The sequence below is a fragment of the Miniopterus schreibersii genome, assembly GCF_964146895.1.
Source record: "Miniopterus schreibersii genome assembly, chromosome: 11".
In the NCBI taxonomy this organism is placed as follows: Eukaryota; Metazoa; Chordata; class Mammalia; order Chiroptera; family Miniopteridae; genus Miniopterus; species Miniopterus schreibersii.
In genome coordinates, this window is record NC_138111.1 from 69,547,610 (window position 1) to 69,569,888 (window position 22,279).

Consider the following 22,279-nt stretch of genomic DNA (forward strand, 5'->3'; position numbering starts at 1 on the left):
TTAATGCCTGCTAGACTTAAAATAGCATCCACCCCAAAGACTTCCTGAATCAGGCTACCTTCCTTTGCAAAACAAAACACCCCTTAAAGAATGCCAAGATTTTCTTGTATATCCTGCACTGTCCTGAATGCACTAGATCTGGAAGGAGAAAGGGAGAGAGGGGTACAAACCCACAGGGGACCCTCCTTTGGGGATTTCTATCTGGACTCAGCTCCAACTCCTTGGCTGCTCGCATGGTTATGAGAGAGCAGACTCCCAGGAACTCTTGCTGTAGTCTCCCAACTGCAGTCCTGACCCCAGAAGACTCCTTGGATCTTTGGAAAATGCTTATAATCATGTCCCTTTTCCCTGTCTTGAGTGAAAACAGGTGGTCTCAGTTCTTGGTCCCCAAGATCCTGCATCCTGCTCCCTCCACCCACCCTGGTGACCATTCCTTTCCTTCAGCCAGCACAGTGCTGAGCAAACTGGGTTGCGTGTTGGAATCATCTGGGAGACCAGCCTCACTCTACACCTATGATGTCATGGTCCCTGGGACTCATTTTCAGTCCCCAAGTGACCTTTCAGAAGCACAGCTCTGATGGTGCTCCACTCTCTGCTGGGGTCACCCCGCAACCCCCGCTCCAAGTTAGGAAGGAAGACCGTTTCTCCAGTTCCTGGCACTTGTCCTCTTGCAGCTTTACCTTTATTTGCATAAATTACTTGCTGGTTTGATGCTCCCCCTTTGTGCCGTAAACTCCAGAAGGGTGAGGGCGAGGTGGGTTTTTTATCAGTGTTGTGCCGTGGTCCCTCTCAAGGTGCTTGGCACATAGTAGGCGGCCCATAAATATTGGATTAACAAACAGGTGAATAGAGAAGCACCTGGTTTTCTGTAATGTCTCCGTGCCGTCTCTGCCATCAAGTGTGGGGAGGCACACGGAATGGTTGGCGCCGTCTTTTCTCAGAACACTGAATGTATGACTTTCCCTATCAGTTTTCAGGGATTTGCTACATAAAGAAGGATGTGAGGAGGAGGGGCGACTGGGGTCGTTCGCACCTCTGGGGTCAGACTGTGTGGTGACACTTTTTCTTTCAGCATCAGCTGCTCATGACTGTGATCTTTGGTGGCGGTTGGGAGTTTCCCCTCTCTGATCTCCGTTTCCTCACCTGTGGGGGGCGGGGGGAGGGTCCCTATGGTGCGGTTCAGGGCTCCATGTCTCCTGGGCCACACACAGGCCCATCAGGCCCATCCTGGGTTGAGTGTCTGTGCTTGCCTCTCGCCTTCCCCCCAAGGCCACTAAGAACACCCTGTTCCGGTTCCACTTTCCCAGAGCAGAGCAGATGAGGTTTTGGGTGTGACAGTTGCAAGTTCAGCAAAAGGTTTTAAACTTTTTAATTTAATTTTATAAGTTTTTACTTTTATTTCATATTTGGCTTCAGACACCAGTTGATACTCATGTTTTTAGAGCATTTTTAATCAGGACTTAAACCTTCTGAACATGAAAAGAATGAAATACTATAAATGCATTTGATTTATTATATTTTTTTAAACGATGTTGGACAAAATGATTCATTTTATGCTTTCAGTTCTTTCTTCTGGATAAATTAAGTGTGTTCAGAAATGACATTAAAATGTAGGTGAGATTGAACCAGCACCCTGAACCTTTGGGGCATGGCGGCACCCTGTTTCCCAGCCTCCGTCAGGGACAGCCACGTTTTGGCCACTTCTCCTGTTTCCAGAGTAGAAGGTCCACCCCCTCCACTGGGTGGGCCTCTGCCACTCCCTGCTGAGGTCTCTGCTGGCTGTCACTTGTGCCAGGGCCTGGGTCCCCCAGGAGTGGGAAATAGAGGATGTGTGCTACCGAGAGTGATGCCTGTCACACAGTGATGTCTGTCCCCAGGGACACCTGTCCCCCAGTGACGCCTGTCACACAGTCATGCCTGCACATCTGTAAAGGGGGTGTACAGACCCCTGTGTTCCCTGAATGCAGGACGCAGTTAACACATAGAAGAGAGTTGTTTAAAACACTTTTTTAAAGCACCATTTTAAGTACTTGGAGCTAGGCTACCCCTAGTTCTGGGAAGCTCTGACTGCTGACTCCTGGCGATGATCTGCTTGACTGGTGGTCCTCTCTGTCCTAGCATGAGGACTCCGTGCTGTAAATGCAAGAGAAGCTTCAAGAAAATGAGTCCCCGTTTCTGCAGCCTGACTCGTGCAGGGAGGCCAACCGTGTAGTGCATGCCAGGTTTCTCGGCATGTCTGAGAGTGAGCCTTTAGCAATCTTGCGAAATCGTCTGCTAAGGTGGGTTTCTTTTCCCTATGAGGGCTCTAGAATAAAGCCTAACTCAGAATTTCACAGACTGTATAAATCATCTCCACCCTGAGTATTTTTCCTGTACACTGGCTGGCGACTCATACATTCCTTCTAAAACATTGAAAGCCAAGAGCAGCGTAGACGTAGTGCGCTGATGTTCCTGTAAAGGGTCACACTCACATACGCTTGCACCTTGGTGGGGTGAGGGCTGGCAGGGAGACACCAGTCCTCAAGCAGAGTGGGCTTTGGCAGGCAGCCTGCTGGCAGCTCCCCAGCAAGACTCCCGTGGGTGCTGGGGCCACTCCAGGAGCTTGGCTGGCACAGGAGAGAAGGGGACACCGTCTGTTGCAGCAGCCCTGCGGGCCAGCCCGAGCAGTAATCCGACCAAGCCAGACTTCCTGGGCTTGTGATGCTTTAGTGCGCTCCCTTCCCTCAGCCTGCCTCCCCACCCTCGCCCCCCTGAACTCCCAGCTGTCACCCCTTCCCCTCAGCTCCAGCACCAGTTCCTCACACCTAATTCTTGGGCACACAGCTTCCCTTTTTCCTTTCCTGGGGCAACGCCCTTTCCCTCTGTCTGACACACTGGGTCCCATCTTTCTTACCTTCGCTGCCATTTCAGATCTGTCTGCGGGATCACTCTCAACCCCCAAGAAGCACTTTAGTATCCCCTACCCCTAAACAGAACAGCCTCCCGACCTGCGGCTTCTGCAGCTCACGCCAGGCCTCAGGCCTCCTGTGCGGGCCGCTTTGCTGCCGTACTCACTTATATTCTGTGCGTGTGCTGCCATAAGCCAGTCATGGTCACGACCTTCCCATGGCTCCTCCTTGCCCTTGGGGTAAATAGTCTGAACTCGATGACTGACCCTGAAGGCGCATGTGACCTGCTCCATCTGCCTCCCTTCCCCCACGCCAGCCCCCTCTTAGCCTCTACTCCATTCCAGCCTCTGGACCCCGCCCTGATGGCTGGAAGACCCCTCTCTGCTTGAGGTCCTGCATGTATTTGCTCCTCCAAAATGCTGCCTCATGCTGTTGATATGGATGTTATAACTGACACCCTTGGGAAAGAAAGGACACACAAATCCTTTTATGCCATCTCCCTGCATGTTCCCCCAAAACCACGTTAACAGGGATGGGCTGCGGCTTTGCCACAGGTGACGTGGGCAGTGGGATGGAGAGTGGGAGGCACAAGTCTTCCCTCCCTTCAAATTGAACTCCCAACCCGGCAAGGACTCACTTCCCTGCTGTTCCCGCCTGGCACTTGAGGTCCTTTAATGTCCGGCTGCCCTTAAGATCCTGTGTAAGTACACATCTAAGAAAAATGAAATGAGCCACCTTGATCTGACACTGGCATCCTCCGTGTGTAATGAGCTCTCTTAGTTAGAAGGCTACCTGCTGCCACAGACAACCCCAAGTTGCAGGGGCTCGATGCCATACAGGGCACTTGTCCCTCCCAGCAAGTCACTCCAGTGTGGATCGAAAAGTCTCTACTCCACACGATCCCTTAGGGCTCCATGGGCTCCTTTTCCTTGATTCTTGGAGTCTCCACTCACCTGGCAGATGGGAGAAAAGAGCAGTAATCACATGTAGAGGTTATGGGCAGGTCTGGAAGGCCCAGTATGTCACTTCTGCTCCTCCTCTGTGGTCCAGAGCTCAGTCATCTGGCTCCTATGACTCCAAGGTGATGCTGGTAAACACCGCTCAGGTGTGTGTCAGGAAGAAAGGAGAATGTAGGCTCTCTGGGAAGTCACTCTTTTGGTCACGTCAGCCTGGAAAGCCCTCACAGTTCAGACGTGTCGACAACGAGACGGAAGCAGGCAAATATAAATACATACAAACCATCCAAACCTTTCAGAGAAAAAAAACACATGGTTTCAAAAGTGGTTTCTGAGCCAATCCATCCCAGCCAGGGTCTGTCCTTACCACAATCCTAAGCCGGTGGAGAGCCAGCTACAGACCCCCAGCTGTGCAGCCCTGCCCATGGGAGCGCGCCCACAGTGATGGGCTCTGTCACACCCGCAGCTGCTGCCTGCCTTAGTCATGCCCATCTGCTCCGGGGCACCCCACACAGTCAGGCCCCTGGTGTGGGGGCAGGTGCCTAGCCAAGAAGGCTGATTGGGAATCCCAGATGGGACATCTGCTCTTTCGAGAAGTCCTCTGGGTCATGCCCACAGCCCTGTGGGCCTGTGCCCCTCGTATCTTGGACAATAGGCGAACAGGTGACTCCAGGCACTCCCGGCCACCAGAGCCCTGCTGTCTCCCTCTGAGGTCCTGAACACCCCGAATCCAAGGTGGGGGCCGAAGGTGCCTGCAGAAAGCTCCTCTGGGACTCTCGGGGGAAAGCCAGGGTTCCCAAGGGGACAGTGCTGCCCACAGAAGAAGGATCCAGATAAGCCCTGGCCATGCCCAGGGGAGGCCTGCTCAGTGGAGTGACAGCTCTGTGTAGTGGGCATGAGCCTGTAAGAGAAAATGGGGAGCTGGCCAGCTTCATCCCAGAGATGGGACAGAGTAGCAGGGCCAGGCTGGGCCGGCTGGCTGGGCAGGAATCCCCCTCTGCCTTCATAAGCCTTAGCCCACTCTGCCTCAGTTTCCTCTCCCATAGAAGGAGGTAATTCCTCATAGGACTGTTAGGAGACTGTGGAGTTATGTAAAAGGCTTAGACAGACACAGTGGGCACTTGGGTGTCACTAGCTGTTGTCATGTGCTGGGTAGGACTTTATACTCGGGAGCCTGTGGCCCCAACCGAGGAGCTGTTGGAACACCCCCTCCTAGACCAACACTGTCCAGCCCATAGTTGTAGCCACCCGTGGGCACTTACATGTAGATTTAAATTTGATGAGGTGAGATTAACCTGAAGATCGAGTTCCCCCTGCGCAACAGCCACGTGTGGCCAGTGGCTACTACACTGACGGTCACCCACAGAGGGCATTCCCATCCTTGCAGAAAGCAGCACCTGGGCAAGCACCTGAGTCAGGGCACTAGGGGGACACTGGGGATGGCACTCAGCCATCTCTAGCATATGGTCACAGATGGGGAGGGACCTCCGAAAACTCAGACACATCGGAGACAGATGCATGACTGCCAGGGAATGTATCCTCGCCAATGTCTGATCCAATTTTGGGGAGCATGCTGTCCACCCTATTGGAGGACAGAGTGTCCCTGAAGAGCAAGGCAGGTCCTCAGAGCCAGAGCAAGCCCATCTCTTGAAGAGAAACAGAGGAGCAAGGCTGCTGGAAGAAACAACAATAATATTAAAAAATCAGGTAGCAGCTATGAAGCACACCAAGCCCGTTATCTCCGTTTCAGAGACGGAGACTGAGCTGGCTGAGGGCCACGCTCACGCTGACGGCCGGGGGAGCCTGTCTGCTCGGGGCTCGCGCGTCGGCCCCGCTGCTGGGTCGGTCCCCAGCTCAGACCTCGGCGACGACCGCTCTGCAGTGTGTGTCGCCTGCCGACCGGGGCCTCTGGAGAGCGAGCAGTATTTATCACGTTAGCGCATTTTAGGTGCTTTCATGTGCGTATCAGAAGCCACACCAGGTGGCCTAATGTGTTTTGGGGAAATAAAGCAATTTTTTAAAGAGGCATACAGGGGTTGGCAAAAGTAGGTTTACAACTGTAATGCAAATAAATAATAAAATAGTTAATAAAAAATAAGACAAGAACAAACTGTTTTGCATATTTCCAACTGTAAACCTGCTTTGCCAGCCCCATATATACTTTTTACTTCCAGGTTTTCTTGCACAATGGGAAGCTTTGGCGACACTGTGCCCACTCCTGTGTGGCAACTGTCAGGAGGGACCGCGCAGCGGCTGTGTTTAACTCTGCTCCCCTTCCTCCTCACCCAGCGGCCGCACGCTGCTTTTGCTGGCACTTTATTTTCAGCTTTATAAAGACATAATTGACATACAAATAATCACACATATTTAAAGTATACAATTTTGGTGAGTTTCTGATATACGTATAAATCTGTGAAACCATCGCCACAGTCAAGGAGATGAGACATCCACCGGCCCAGGCTCCTTCCCCAGCCAACCACGGGTCCCCTCCTGTCACCGGGATCAAGTTGCCTTTCTAGAATTTTATATAAATAAAGTCCTATAGTACATACCCTTTTTACCTGGTTTCTTTCACTCAACAGAACTACGCTGGGATTTTCCCACTCTGCCCTGTGTGTCAGCGCCCACTCCTTCCTGATGCCGAGCAGTAGCGCGTCGCATGGCGTGCCTTTCCCGTGGGGCTGCGCAGTGCGGCTGTTTCGAACCGAGCTGCCCCGAGAGTCCGCGCAGAGGCCTGGGTGGGCGCGCGCTTCGGTCATCCTGCACATCTTCGGGACAGAGCGACTGGGTCACGTGGCAGTTGTATGTCTAACTTCTTAGGAAATTGCAAATTTTCTTCCAAAGCAGGCAGACAGCGCGTGCACCGCCTGGCACCCGCTGACATTGGCGTTGGCCCCCCGTGGTCTTTCTGACAGTGGAGTGATGAAGCTGAGAGCACAGGCCTGAAGGGTGAGTGTGCGAGGAGCCCGCAGGAGGCCAGTTGTTTTCACATCTAATGCTGTGCTGCTCAGGAGCTCCCATGTGGATGATTTTATGCGACCTGAAACCATGTCCGATCTCGGGGAGCTCTGGGGAGCTCGAGCCTCACAGCAGGGCAGAGCTGGGCAGGTAGCACAGTAACAGCTGTCTGTGCACCGCCCGGGAACTGACGCCACCGGACTGATGCCACTGTGGAGACAGACGTGTCTGCAGGGACGCACAGGGCCCGGGCATCCGTGGACCTGGGGCAGAAACCACCTAGAGGCCAGCAGATGTGCGGATGAGCTCTGAGGCCAGCGCCAGAGTGCAGGCATTGAGGGTGCGTGCTTTTGCCGAGCAGGGTCCTCGGTGGCAAGGAAGAATGGTGGGCCGCAGTGCCCCAGGCCGAATGGGATTGTAATGTGAGGCTGCCTGTGGTAAGAGGGCTCTGTAAGGTCCTAGCAAAAAGCTGCTCCTGAGCCTGTTCCCTGGATGGGAAGGGGTGCTGCAGAAATTGAGGGGTGGTGTCAGCGCTCAGAAGAGAGCATGGGTGTATTTGAACTGTGTGACAGAGGGACACATACCCAGGTTATAGAGGTTGGGGCAGGAAGTAAAGAGTGGAAGAGCCCATTCATTTTGCAAACATACACTGAATGCGTCCCCTACACCAGGCCCTCCTGTGGGGGCTGGGGGCCATAGTGACATGTGCATTCTCAGGCCACTACCCTCGATGGCGTACCCACTCACAACGCACCCAGCTTGGAGCCATGCTGGCTTTCTAGACGAGGTGATACCTGGTTTGACTCTCACCGTTTTTACAAATTAAGGTTAACTGGAGAGGGGCTCTGATGGAAAGGGAGGTGGAAAAGAGGGAGATGGGGTGTCCCTAAGTCAAAGCCACAGGTTAGGATGGGATGCAGGGAGTCCGAGTTCAGATGCTGGAGCAGAAAGTGTGTGGGGGGGAGGTAGTTCTGAGTTTATTCTAATTCCTAATTAAACCAAATGCTCAGGAGGCAGGCTGATGCGGGTGGCAGGATCCCTGGAGGGGAGCCGGGGGTAAAGGTTGTGCACAGACAGCAGGAGGCAGGATGGGCCCTGGGGTCAGGTGGCCCTACTGCCACGGACCTGGAAGGTCACACCTGTTCCCAGACTGAAGTTTGCAAATGTCTCTTGGTGCCAGATGCCACCAACCCTTGAAAAAATCATTATGAAAGTGTAGGGAGAATATAACCAACACTGTGCGTCCACCATCTGGCTTCACGTGAATTCCTATTTTGCCAGTTTTGCTTTCAGGTGTTTTCTTTCTGAGAAATGAAAACAGCCAACTGAATGGAAGCTGCCTCTGTGAGTCCTGACGCAGGACCCCACCTCTTCTCCCAGGTACCAGGACCTCTGCCAATGTCTCTGTCCTTTCAACACAAATGGCATTTAACTGTAAGTGTCCTTCCATTTCCTTCCCATTAAGCACAATGCATCAGAGATTTATTTATCCACGTTGGTGCACATTTTTTAACTTTGGTTGATGCAAATATTCTATTATATAATTGTGAAAACTATCCATTGATTCCTCACTTGAGGGATAGTTGAGGTGTTTCCAAAATTACATTTACCAGTAATACTTGGAGAACTCTCTTTAAAACGGGGGCATGGAGAGTGTCTTCTGGGGAACGGGCTCTCCCACTCCACTCCACTCCACTCCACTCCACTCCACTCCACTCCACTCCACTCCACTCCACTCCACTCCACAGGGCCAGCGGGATAGTGCTACACCTTCAGTGTGTGCTCCCTACCCCGGACACTGGCCCACAGCGTTTCCTCCAGGGTGTGCTGGGGGGGACGTCTGTTTAACATCTTTTCATGTATTTTATTGAGCATTAAAGTTTCTTATTTGACAAATTTCTTGTTTTTGTCTTTTGCCCATTTTCTTCTCCCTCCTTCTTCTTCTTCTCCTTCTTCTTCTTCTCCTTCTTCTTCTTCTCCTTCTTCTTCTTCTCCTCCTTCTTCTTCTTCTTCTTCTTCTTCTTCTTCTTCTTCTTCTTCTTCTTCTTCCTCTTCCTCTTCCTCTTCCTCTTCCTCCTCTTCCTCTTCCTCTTCCTCTTCCCCTTCTCCTTTTTCTCCTTCTCCTTCTCCTTCTCCTTCTTCTTCTTCTTCTTCTTCCTCTTCCTCTTCCTCTTCTTCCTCTTCTTCTTCTTCTTCTTCTTCTTCCTCCTCCTCCTCCTCCTCCTCATCATCAAGAAGACCCTTTAATATTTCTTGTAATACTGGTTTGGTGGTAACAAACTTCTTTAGATTTTTCTTGTCTTGGAAGTTATTTATTTCTCCTTCGATTTTTCAATGTTATCTTTGCTGGTGAAGGAGTCTCGTAGTTACTTACTTTTCATCTCTTTGAATATTTCATGTCAGTCCCTTCTGGCCTAAAATGTTTCTGTTTGAGACATCAACTGACAGTCTTATGGGAGCTCCCTTCTAGGCAACTGTCTTTCTCTTGCTGCTTTTAGATTTCTCTCTTTGCCTTTAACCTTTGCCATTTTAATTATGAGGTGCCTTTGTGTGGGCCTCTTTGGGTTCATCTTGTTTGGGACTCTCCATTCTCTCTGGATTTGTGTGTCATTTTCCTTCACCAGGTTAGGGAAGTTTTCAGTCATTATTTCTTCAAATAGGTTTTAGATCCCTTGTTCTCTTTCTTCTTCTGTACCATATGATGTGGATGTTGGTATGCTTAATGTTAACCAAAGGCCTATTAAGCCATCCTTATTTTTTAAAATTCTTTTTGCTGCTCTAAATGGGTGTGTTCTGCTACCTTGTCATCCAAGTTGCTGATGCAATCCTCTGCTTCCTTCAACCTACTGTTTATTTATTCTCCATTTCAGATATTGTACTCTTCATTTCAGACTGGTTCTTTTTTATGGTTTCTATGTCCCTTTTCATACTGTTGTAGTTCTCACTAAGTTTCTTGAAGTTCTCACTAAGTTTCTTGAGCATCCTTACAACCATTGTTTTGAATTCTGTGTCTAGTAAATTGCTTGTCTTCTTTACATTTTGCTCCTTTTCTGAAGATTTCTTATGTTCTTTCATTTGGGGCATGTTTCTTTGTCCCCAAGTTTTGGCACCTTCTTTATGTTTATTGATTTATTTTTTAAAATATGTTTTTATTGATTTTTTTTTTTAGAGAGAGAGGAAGGGAGGGAGAGAGAAAAACATTGATGTGAGAGAGAAACATCGATTGGCTGCCTCTGGTATGTACCCTGACCAGGGATTAGACTGTAACCTGGGTATGTGCCCTGACCAGGAATCAAATCAGCAACCTTTTGGTGCACAGAATGATGCTCAACCAACTAAGCCACACCAACCAGGGCACTTTGCGTTTATTTTTATGTATTAGGTAGATCTGCTATGACACCCAGGCTTGGTAGGGTGACTGTATGTAGTAGTTGTCCTGTGGAACCCAGTCGTGCAGTTCCCTTGATCATCTGTTGACTGAGGATCAACCTCAACCATAGTATATGAGCTGCTGTGCAGGTGCTGACTACCTGAAGCAAAATTCGCTTCAGCAGGGCCTGGTGCCTGCTTATAGCTATGTTGATACAAGGGAATTTTATTATTGCCACAGTCACAATTGAAAGGTTGATAAACTTTTCGACTACCACTATTCTAGTGTAATGATTTGGGGGCAGCAATGTTTATGAGACAGGGTCAAACATCTATATTTTCCCCATCACCTCCTAAGGTTATCTATTTTACTTTATGTGCCAACTACAACCCTGAGGATCAAGCTCAAGGGAAACTTTGGAACAATGTCTGCTTTCTTAAAAAGAGAAAAGGTGGCCCAATGCTGTTCCTCTGTAGTGTTTCATCTTTCAACATGAACCCTGCTGCTTTTTTCAATGTATATTTGCTCTTTGACCAAACTGTGGTATTTTGCAAAGCTTAAACTCTTTGAATTGCAGAAATACTAAAAAAAGTGCTCAATGGATATTGTACTGTTTCCCCCCAATACTCAGTTTTCTTACAAAGTGTAAATCTGCATAAATTATAATGCTGGAAGCTCATAGACCTGAGATTGAAAGGGCATAAAGTCATTAAAAGACATTTAAGTCACTTACTTTACCTCCCAGAACTTCTAAACTTTGTGCTTTTACAGCAGTCTCAAATAAATCAGAGCCCGGCAGGGCGTGGCTCGGTGGTTGAGCATCGACCTAGGATCCAGGCGATTGGGGTTCGATTCCCCATCAGGGCACATGCCTGGGTTGTGGGCGCGATCAATGACTCTCTCATCATTGATGTTTCTATCTCTCTGCCTCTCCTTTCCTCTCTCTGAAATGAATAAAGATATATATATATATTTTTTAATTTAAAAAAAAAAAATCAGAAAGTGAAGAATTCTGTCCCCTGCTTGTGCACAGACTGTTTCAGGTGGTCGTCCCCCCTCTGCAGTGGGAAGTGTTTCTCTTCTTATTCAAGATCCTCCTTTTTTCCTGCAGATATTGCTGCATCAGTATCTTCTCTGCCTAATAGAAGCAGCATCTACCTGGCAACAGAGAGGAAAAGGGCGGAAGCCCCCTGCATGCGGCACCCGCGGCACCCGCGCAGTCCCTTCTGCCTCTGTGAACCTTCCAAGCAGCTCACTCGGTTTGCTTTCTGCTCCCGTCTCTCCTTCATAGCTCTAGCTCTGTTATAAAGCTCCTATTAGGCTCTAGGTATTCTCCAAAGGCTCTTTAAAAATTTTTTTCTGTATCACTACAAACACACACACACAATTTTATACATTACTTGACACCCTAAGTTAATTGCTGATGCCGATGCTTCTGAAATCTGAGGCTCCACACCGCACCTTTCTTCTGAGCCTTGCCAGTATTCTACCCTTGGTGCACTTGGGCATAGCCGTCTAAACAGGCTAGAACTGAACTTTGCTTTTCCAAGCCCTCTAGGCCGTTCCTTCTGGAGCCCAGCTTGCCGAGTGGCACTGGACCCCGCCCTCTGCTCAACACCACGCCTGCGCGTGACCCAGCTGCTCCCTGTTCGGGTTTCCCAACCCCATTAGCCGTCCAGCCCTCAGGCTCGACCATGTGCACCTCTCGTTATCACTGCCTTAGTTCAGGCCCCCACCATGTCTTCCACCCACATTTAAAAATCATTCATCATAATTGTGAAATACAGCACATGAGAAAATAGCATAAAATGCTAATATATAGTATATAAAACAGTAGCCATGTAACCAGGACGCAGGTCAAAGGAAAGCGCATTCTAGCATTCCAGAGGGCCTGAGTTGTCTCTCTTGGGTAACACCTCTTCCTCTTCTAAAACCGGTAGACTGGTTTTAGGGGCGTCGCTCCTTGCTTTTCTCCTTAGTTTTGCCCCCGATGCCTGCGCCTCTAGGCAAGGGAGCTGCGACTTGCCTGTTGCGTGAGCAGGGTGTAGTCTTCTGTTCCTTCATTTTCATTCACTTCCTCTTTGATTTTCCATGTGAACCTGGGATTCTTCCTGCCGCCGGGCACACTCAGTGCTGCGTAGTGTCCCGCGGCATGTACAGTGCACCTTTCCCACCGCTCCCTTGGTGGAGACCTGATGGACCTTGGTGTGGAGCTGGTCACAGAGCCCCACTGCAGACATACTGTGTGGACGGATCCCTTAGTGTGCAAGCCTGAGAGTCCCAGGTGCATTCCTTAGGGTGAGGTGGGTGCTGGTCCCAACCACCGAGCCCATCACCACCTGGAGTGGAGCTAGCACATAAATTTCGCAGTGATTTCTGCAGTAGCTGATTAATTCCTCTCTCTTTCCAAATGACTGTTCCTTTTGCCTTTCACACCAGGTAACTTTTCAAGGACCAGACCTGATGGTGTTTTCCTTCTACTTACCATCTTTCCATGGCTCCCCTCGGCTTGGACAGCATCTAAATTCTCTAGCAATGGCACTTAGTGCCTGTTGTGGTCAGGCCTCTGCCCAGCTCTCCAGACTCCAGTTCTGCCATTTATCTATCACGACGCCATTTATAACCCACACCGCAGTGCCTATAGCTATAAAACAGCAGACTTTGGTCAGGATTGGGCCTTTGCACATAATTTTCTTTTAAATCAAATCTTCTATGAGTCCCATGCAAGTCCTCACTATTCTGAAATCACTCTGTGCATGCATTTATCATGGCAGCGGGGAGCCGTGTTGGAGTCTCTGTTTACATTCTATTTATTCATATCCTGCCTTCTCATAAAAGGCATTGATTAGATAAAATACAATGAAGATGGAGCCGCATAAATAGATAAAAAGTAGAGTAAAGCAAAGTGTAGCTAAGCTACATGATGAGGAGAAGAACATTGAAAGTTAGATATACAAACTATGGGATAGCATGTGCTCATTAAAATTGCCTCCCAGGCAGACGCCGAGAGTCAGACCTCGAGGTGGGCGAGTAAATTCCCCGTCGCACCGCAAGTTGGGGGTGTATGTGCATCGCTGTGTTCTCGGTGCCTGGGACCACCCTGGCACAGTAGGACAGGTGGCTGTTGATGTGGACACTCTAAGTAATAGTCACCTTTAGAAAGTGCAGTCTCGTCTGCGCACTGCGGAATGAAAATGGGACGTGCATTTAGAGTCTGGGAACCATCTGGAAGGAAGAGTGTTACCCGTAGGCTGCAGTGGTTAACTCAGCTGTCTAGAAGACAGCCTGTTCAGCAAACAGGTGGGGATGACCAGGGTGGGAGCTCTGAGGTCCGAGAAGGCCTCTGGTGACTAGGGCCATGCTGGGTGTGAGACGGGAGCCCACCGTTACCAAACTATACAGCTTTCCAAGAGGAGGCAGATGCTTGGGTATTTCATATGTGATGCTCTCTGGCTTTTAAATGTTAACAACTAATTTTGTAATGCAGCAGTTTTTAACCTTTTTCATCTCATGCTGCACATAAACTAATTACTAAAATTCTGCAGCACACCCAAAATATACTATATTTTTTGCCAATCTGACAAAAACAGGAATAACTTTGACTCACTAACACCAGATGACTCCTGTTGTGTTGACTGTTGTCGCTTTTATATTCGACAGTCTAGGGGAAGAGGTCAGTGCCCTGGCTCGATAGTCAGGTATCGCATGTTTTAGACATTCTTGCGGCACGCGGGTTGAAATCCACTGTCGTAACACATTTTCAAAATGCCGCCCAGGTCCTCAGTGGTGGGCTAGACAAATCTCGGGCTTCCTGGAGTTGAATAAACATAGGAAGAAAAGTTAGCTAAAATAACTTATTAAACTTAAATATTCACATTTTCTAGTTTTTCTGGAAAAACAAACAACAAACGAAAAACAGTTAAAGCAGTTGTCAGGGTTTAGGAGCTTGTGGCATAACAAATATCTGCTTGGCCTGTGTCCTGGTTCTTAGCACAGTGCCTAAAGCCCGGGGTGGCCCGAGTGACGATGCCTTGTTTGCCAGTGAGATGAGGGGTAGAGGCTTTAAACGGGGCTGGTCCAGAAAGGCCAGTCCTTGGTCATAGGGTTGGAACTTTCAGTCCATCTGCCTGACCCCTCCAGGGAGGGGCCGCGGTGGAGACTGAGCTAATGACCAAAGGCCAGCGGCTTAACCGCGCCTACGCAGTGAGCCCTCCGTGAAAGCCCCTCGGCGACGGGTTCGGGGGCCCGGGTTGGCGCAGCGCTGCCCTGGGAGGGCGGTGCTCCCGGAGGAGGCCAGGAAGCTCCGCACCTCCCCCGCCTTGTCCTCTGCGTCTCTGCACTTGCGTCATTTTAATAAACTGTAATTGAGCAAGTGAACTTTTCTCCGTGTTCTGTGAGCCGCTCTGGCCAATTACCAAAGCTGAAAAGAAGGCAGCTGTGGGAGCCCCTGAGACTGTAGCCCAGTTGGACAGAAGTGTGGGTACCCTGGGCACCCAATACTTGTGACTGGAACCTGAAGTCAGGACGGTCTTAGGAGACTGAGTCCTTAAACCCCTGAGGTCTGTGCTAACTGCGGGTGTTAGTGAGAACTGGATAGACGTGTCCGACGCCAGTTGCAGAGAGAGTTGGGAAACTTGCTGTTGGTGTAAAAACGCCCACACATTTGGTGGCAGATGCGTCATGAGTAAACACAGGTGGCTGAAGTATTGGAAGCTATTAATACCCGTTCTCCGTGACCCAGAGTGGGCCAGCAGGTACAAAATGATTTGTTTTGAAGCCAACGTGGGGTCATAAACTGGGCTCGTTCACGATCGCTGCTGAGAGGGTGCCGCACGCAGGCTGAGCGTCAGGGACCGGGCTGACACTGACCTCCTGGAAACTGCCCCCTTCCTTCAGACTACTCTCTGTGTCCTGTGCACATGACGGGAGTCAGCAGAACGCACCTGCTGCTGCTTGTCGCTGTAACTCGATTTGGGAAGTCGGGGCATTTTTCCTCTAGCCAGTAGGAGGAGGGTTCAACCTGACTTCCCCAGGAAGAATGCATGAAGGTGTGGCTACGGATGGTCCTTTTATTACGCAACCCGAGGGGTCAGTCCCGACAACCAGCACTTCCGTCCAGTTTCCCCGCGGCAGTGCCACGCCTGAGAGGAACAACGTTTTCTTAGAACACTTGCTGCGCAGTCACTAAGCTGGACAACTGTCATGCTGTAAGCTTATTTAAATCATGTGCTTTGGTTAAATTGCTGTAACTTTTGATTTTTAAATCCCCAGTTCCAGGAAAATAAACCTTGAGAGAAAGGGGAATATGTTTACAAAGTAGCTCATTTAAATGTAGAACAAAATAAGCCCAGAAGGCAAAGTGGAAACTGAGACATTTCCTCAGAATGTGAAGGAAAATGCCAGGTGTAGAGACCCCAAGGCGGCAGGGGTTGCCTGGGAACAGGGCCCGGCAGCCTTCCCAGCGCCCACAGGCTCCTGCGGCGGGACCCCTGCTGCCTCTTCGGCGGGATGAGTTGCAGTGAGGAGCCTTTGACTGAGCGTAGCTTTCAAATGGGCTGATCCTGTCTTTCACCCCTCGTGCCTCATCCCTGCTTACGTTCATCACGGGCGGATAGATGTCCAAGGTCCTTCTCCCCCGGGCCCCTGTAAGTACTGATGTGACCTCTGGCACATCTTCCTCTCCCACCACACTGTCCGCTGGCCCTGTTCCCTCAAGCTCTCCTTTGATCCTTGCTATCACCTCTGGCCACCTGCCTGTCCTTCAGGTCACAGTCTTCATTACAGACATCTCAGGAAGATGCTCGTTTCTTCTCATGTGCTGCTGTCCTTGGGACCAGGAAGCAGAGTCGATGCCTCTTCCTTCTCATTGCTCCTTCCAAACTTTCCCTCGCTCTGTTTCCTAATCAAACCTCCCTGATCCTTAAGTACATGCCGCATCTGTCTCTGCCACCTACCATTGCTTGCTGCCGCTGTCTCCTCAGGCATTGAATCTGTGCAGTCACAGTTTCGTGTCCTACCCTCCCCTGGTCACATTCACAGTGGTGTCACCAACCTCATGGGTAACAGGACTGGTCATATCATGGTTTCTCTGGAATAGCTTCAGTTTAGACTATTGCCCTGGAGTTCATGCTCAAAAATGTTCCAGTTTGGACAATACATTAAATCTGTCACCTCCTGGATGGCCCATACATCAGTCTCCTGTCACCTGTTCATCTTTATCCACTTTCTTCTCTTTGTTACTGTAGCCAGTCACTTCTTCATGTCCTACTGTGCTTCCCAGTATACAAACTATCACCTCTGCGCCTCCAAAACATCAACAATGACTTACACTCTTTCAGGTGCTAAACAGTTTAAACCCCACTGAGAACTTTTATTCAGTGATCTCTCCACCTCCCTCCATGGACTCTGGTTACAATGAACTCCCTTATCACCCTGTTCCCCATTAGAGTTATCTTCCAAAACTCTAACTGGCTTCATCTAAAGTATTTTTCTTCTTTCTGTCTGTATACAAGCAGAACTTGACTATAAAACTATCACTCAATTGAGCTGACTAGTTTTATTGTAAATCATGATCACAAACCTCAAATGGACACTAATCCTGTGAATCAACCGTTTTTAGTTTCATTCATCAGCAGTTTGCCTGTGTGCCATGCAACCAGCTTGAAGATAGCTCAATATAATTTACCCCATCTGAACAACAGAAAGAAAATAGATTGGAAAAAATAAACAGAGCTTCATGGACCTGTAGGACTACACGACAAAGGTCCAACATTTATATTTTCAGGTTCCAGAAAGAGAGGAGAGCACAGAATTGAAAAGGTATGTGTGAAAATAATGGCTGAAAACTCTAAATTTGGCAAAAGACACAAATCTATAGATTCAAGAAGCTGAACAAATAACATATAAGATAAACTCAAAGGAACCCATGCCCAGACATCACAATTAAGCTTCTGAAATCTAAACACACACACACACATGCACACACACACATAAAGCAGAGATGAATGACCACTGAACACATTGATACATTTCAAGGCAGTAACACCAATTCGCATGACAGTGGACTTCTCATCAGAAACCATGGAGATCAGAAGGAAGTGGAATATCATTTTTCAAGGGTTCAGAGGAAAGAACTCTCAACTGTGGAGTCTAAACCCAGTGAAACTATCTTTCAGGAATAAGGGAAAATAAGGACCTTTTCCTATAAAGAAGAACTGATAAAATTTACCTCTAGAAAACCTACCCCTAAAGAATGCTAAATGTTCTTCAAAAAGAAGGGAAAAGCTAAAAGAAGCAATGTTGGAGCATCAGGAAGGAGGAAGGAACAAGGGAAAGAACAGAAATATGGGCACACAAACGAGACTCTACTTTTCCTCATGAGCTTTTAAAATCATATTTGGTGAGGGAAGCAAACTTTATAACACCATCTGATCTTCAACACAAAGATATTTAAAGATGGGAAAAGTAGAAGGGCCGAATTGAAAGTTAGGTTTTTACATTTCACTTGAAGTGTAAAGTAGTCGTCTAGTGTTACCCACTCAGAAGCCTCCCTCCTTGGCACGGGGTCCCCTCAGTGCTTCTCCATTGCCTGGTCATTTCATGGCAACACTTCCTCAGAGACTCATCATCCCACCACAATGCTTTTTCTCTTCCAACCACTCCACTAAAATTAGTCTTTTCAAGGTCATTTGCAATTCTGTCGAGAGTACACAACAACTGATACTGTCCCAGAGTGTTTCAGGTAATCAGAGACGTTTTCCTGTCCGCTGTCTCTAATGTTGGATTACGCAGAACATTAACATATGAGTCACTCCCTCACTGCCTTTGGTGCCTTGACAATAGAGCTACAATAGATTTTCACATTAAAGCACAAGTGCTCCTAACATCTCAGACTGGTCAGCATTTTACCATCTGCAACTGTGTGTTGAAACAGTTGAAACACTTGAAATTAAAGCCCCCTCGCGGCTCCTGGGGTCCAAGCTTTGACACGTTGTTGGAATGTGACAGTGCTGTGGGGCAGGGGAGCTTTGTCCTTCAAATTCCGAAAGCAGGAAACCACCACGGATTCTCACCGTCTGCCGAGTAAAGACTGTTGAGCCACTGAGCCTGAGCTCACCCTTACATGTCTCAATGTTCTGAAAAGTAACGGCAATTCTAGATGCAGAGCAGACTTAGTCTTTCATTCAGTTCAGAATGAAAGACTAAGTGCCCCTGTTGGCGGCACTCTGAACTGAACTTGCAGTATTTTGGGTGCAGGTGCAAGTTGTAAAGGTGCACGGACAGCCTCGAGGGGAATGGGGTCCATCTAAAGCTGGGGATCCTGTTTCTACCCAGCACTTTTTTTTTATATTGAGCGAAAGGAGGTAGAGGTGAAGAGGCATGTGCATGGGGGGGGGGGGGGGGGCACGTCAAGCAGGCGAATGAGAGTGAAAGGACAAATGTTGGAATCCATGGCCTGAGCTCAGGTCCTAGAGTGTGACCTGGGCCAGCCCCGCAGCTCCTCTGAGCCTCATCTGAGACATGGGAGGGTGCCACGCAGTCACAGGGTTACGGGATGTGATGGCCACCAGTGCTGCCACCGTGTTCTGCTGCCCTCTGGCCTCCATGGTGAAGGAGGCCAGCTTTGTCTGGCTGCACTGGTTTGGAGCAGAGTGCCCCCTGTCACCTCCATGCTAAACATGGGACTTTCAGCGTGAGGTCTGCAGAGCTCTCTGACCATCCACGTGGCCTGGCCCCTCGCCGCAGAGCGGGCAGGCCTTGCTGCTGAGCTGCGTGTCCCGTGGGCTGGAACGAAGCCGTGCTGTGCCGAGCACTGAGGTTTTCCCGTGTGTTGCCATGGCAGGGCCCGGTCTCTGCTGTGTCTGGGGTTTTAGGGGCTCTTGCTTCCCTGTCGTTTGGAGAGTGTCGCAAACTCTCCTCTTTTGCTGTCTCCTGCCCTGACACACTTTCCTCTCCTGAAGCCTTTGCTGGGCCCAGGCTCATGTGAGGACACAAAACAAAACTGACTTTCCAGTAGGGGCTGTGGCCTTCCCATGCCAGCGCGGCCCTGTCTGGGTGCCCACAGTCCTCAGGGACAAGTAGAGGGGGCCTCACCCCCAGTGCTGGGGGCGCATGGCCACTGCCAGGCTCAGGGCCTGCTGCAGCCGGCTGCCGAGAGAGCGGCCCCGCCACTGCCAACGCCAGCGCCACCGCACGCCGTCCGTCACCTGCCACACCTCACGCTGATCTCGGAACACAGCCTGCTCGTTCACCCCCGCCACAAAGTTCCCCTGTGTGAGTTCACTGCAGGTCATCACGAAGTACCGCAGGCTTGGGCTTAGAATACAAAGGTCTGTTGCATCCCAGTCTGGAGGCTGGAGGCCAAGATCAAGGTGTCAGCAGGGCCCGTTCCTCTGAGGCTGGATTTGTTCCGGGCTCCGCCCGAGCATCAGGTGTTTGCTGAAAGTCTTGGGCTTAAAGAAGAGGCACTTGTCCTCTGCCTTCAGCATCACATGGGCTGCTCTGTGCGTGTCTGTTTCTGTGTCCAAATTTCCCCTTTTTATAAGGACACCAGTCAGATTGGATTAGGGCTCCCTGATGACATCATCTTAGCCTGACTATATTAGCAAAGATCTCATTTCCAAATAAGGTCCATTCTGTAGTACGGGGGTTATAATTTCAACACATCTTTCTTTTGGGGGACACAACTCATCCCATAACACTCTCCTAGTTGAGCAGTCAGGACTGCTTACCACCTTTCAACCTTCCTTTGGCATCTGTATTCCAGAGTCTAGTCCTGGTCCCCAGCGTGCCTGCCCCAGTAGCCTATTCAATGCTGTCCTGCGGAGACTCGGCCTCCTCAGGTCCGTGCAGGCGCTCAGACCCAGCTCATCTGCCTTCGTGGAGGTTTCCTAGACCCCTCCAACCCTCATGAGCATATTGACCTCACTTTTGGCAAATGCCCCACATCTAGCACAGACCTTCTTGTATTCTCTCTTGCAAGGTAGTACTACTCCTGACTGGGGAAGAAAACTTTGCTCTAGGTCCCCATGGGGTGACGTGTCCATGGATTCCAAGGAATGGAGCTGTCAAGAGACTGTATCACCTTCTAGACTATTCTCCCTGCCCCACTGGAACTCAGTCTGCTCCCGACTCCCATCGGGCATTGTGCTCCTGAGAGCAGACCTCAGCACCAGCGACTCCGCAGGCCTGGCGGTGGTCAGGAGTGCTGGAGGGGCAGACGGAGCACAGGGTGTAGGCTCTGCAGCCGCAGATGTGCATGGGAGGCTTCACGGTGTGGGACAGGGACAGAGTATGCCACTGGGAAGGGAAGGCCATGACTACACTCCAGGGATGGGGGCTGGATCTTTTCATGGAAACACCTCCAAGTAGAAGAAGGGTTCTAGATTCCAGTCTGCTTTTCCAAGCCATTCTGGAGATGTGTTCCTCAAGGGGGAGGAACAGAACATATTCCATTCAACAGCTTGTAAGCTGAGTCACAACTTTAGGATATTTAACCCTATTATGTGTGGACCTCTGTTTGTACTTTTGCTTTGAGCCCAGCAAAAGTTGGGGGTGACCTTGCTCCAGGCAACCCTGTGTCTACTTGTGGATTCCAAACCTGTTCTTTTTATTTTTTATTTATTTATTTTTTTAAATATATCTTTATTGATTTCAGAGAGAGGAAAGGAGAGGGAGAGAGAGAGATAGAAACATCAATGATGAGAGAGTCATTGATCGGCTGCAGCCTGCAACCAGGGCATGTGCCCTGACCTGGAATCGAACCCCGATTGCCTGAGATCCTAGGTTGACACCTGTTCTTTTTAGATGAGAGCAACTGAAGCAGGTCCTTCCTGACCCTTGGTTTGTTTTAGATGTTCCTGTTTGGTCATGATGTCACCATATGCTCTCCTATCTTGTCCTGATGATATTGAAATATCTCCTGGGACTATATGGTCATCCCAACAAAAAAACTGGGGATGGATCCTGGGACAAAGGTGATGGGTCCCAAAACACACATTCAAGTCACAAACGTCTCCAACAAGGCTTGAGGCGGGTGGTTTCAAGTGAAGTAGAGAATGGGTGAGACCTGATGGTCTCTCTCCAGGAGGCTTCTCTCTCCCCATAGGGACCAGCTGTGCTCAGTGTGGGAGTGAATCTGCAGCCTTCCCACCCAGGGCCGTGGGCCGCCTGGAGACCTGATGTGACAGGGCCGGTAGGAAATGCTCCATGAGGCCCCAGGGACAAAGCAGCTCTTGCCACTCTCGTGTGAGTGGCAGAAAGGATGGCCCAGTGGGACGGAACATACCACTGGGAATCTATCTGGGAATTTTCAGAGGTAGGTGAGACTCCTGAAAGTTAATGCAGAGAGTGTATGCGGACAGAAGTCATTTGGTCGGATGTAAACCCACCTGGACTTTTGCTTTCTGCGTATGGGAAGAGCCCGTGCCCTTTCCCTCCCCTGCCCCACGGCTGCCCCCCCCGCCGGGAGAGCAGTGCGCCTGCCTGGCTGTCAGCACCACCGCTGGTGCCCGTGGGCACCCTCCGCCTGGAGGCAGCCCCCACGTTCTCCTCCCCTCGGGGACACAGACAGCAGCCCCTGTCTCTCCCTGTGGCGCGTGCTTCACCAAGTTATCCTCGCCAAGGCCGCTCCACTCCCCAACATGATGACATTTCATCCTGTTCAGGTTAACCTCGCCCCCTACACTCGCCCGGGCACCCCCTCTCACCCTCCCCTGCTCTCTGTTCCTTCTGTGCAGCCTCCCCGAACGCTTCAGGAGCCCTCCTCTTGGCCTCCTCTGCCCCGCTGGTGAGTCAGAGCAGCAGGCCCCGACGTCCCGAGGATGACAGGGATGCCAGGGATCGTCTCCATTCGGTACGAGTGTCCTGAGTGTGCTCAGGCTGCTCTGTGCTGTGTGGCAGCTTCATTTCCTGCGAGTATTTTAGGAGACTAGTTTGTCAGCCCCACCGGGCAACGGACGAGTCAATGTTAGGGTTCTTTTTATAACACGGCCCTCACAGTGCATTGAAATAAAAATACAAGAAAGGTAATGAACTGTCGGTTACGAAGGCAGACTTCTTTCATCCGAACCAGGCAGACCCCTGAGTGTCTGAGGACTTGCACACAG

General features: G+C 50.0%; 1 protein-coding gene across 1 annotated transcript in view; it reads right to left on the bottom strand.

The window, feature by feature from the left end:
- LOC308563601 (NUT family member 2G-like) overlaps window positions 1-20,489 on the bottom strand; it is a gene marked incomplete at both ends in the record, with an annotated part of 40,555 nt that extends 20,066 nt beyond the window's left edge. The window contains 3 exons of the mRNA XM_081150802.1: window positions 18,724-18,803; window positions 19,266-19,525; window positions 20,337-20,489. Coding sequence (XP_081006928.1) covers window positions 18,724-18,803; window positions 19,266-19,525; window positions 20,337-20,489 — 493 coding nt within the window. The remainder of the gene's footprint in view (window positions 1-18,723; window positions 18,804-19,265; window positions 19,526-20,336) is intronic.
- Between the last annotated feature and the right edge of the window lie 1,790 nt (window positions 20,490-22,279).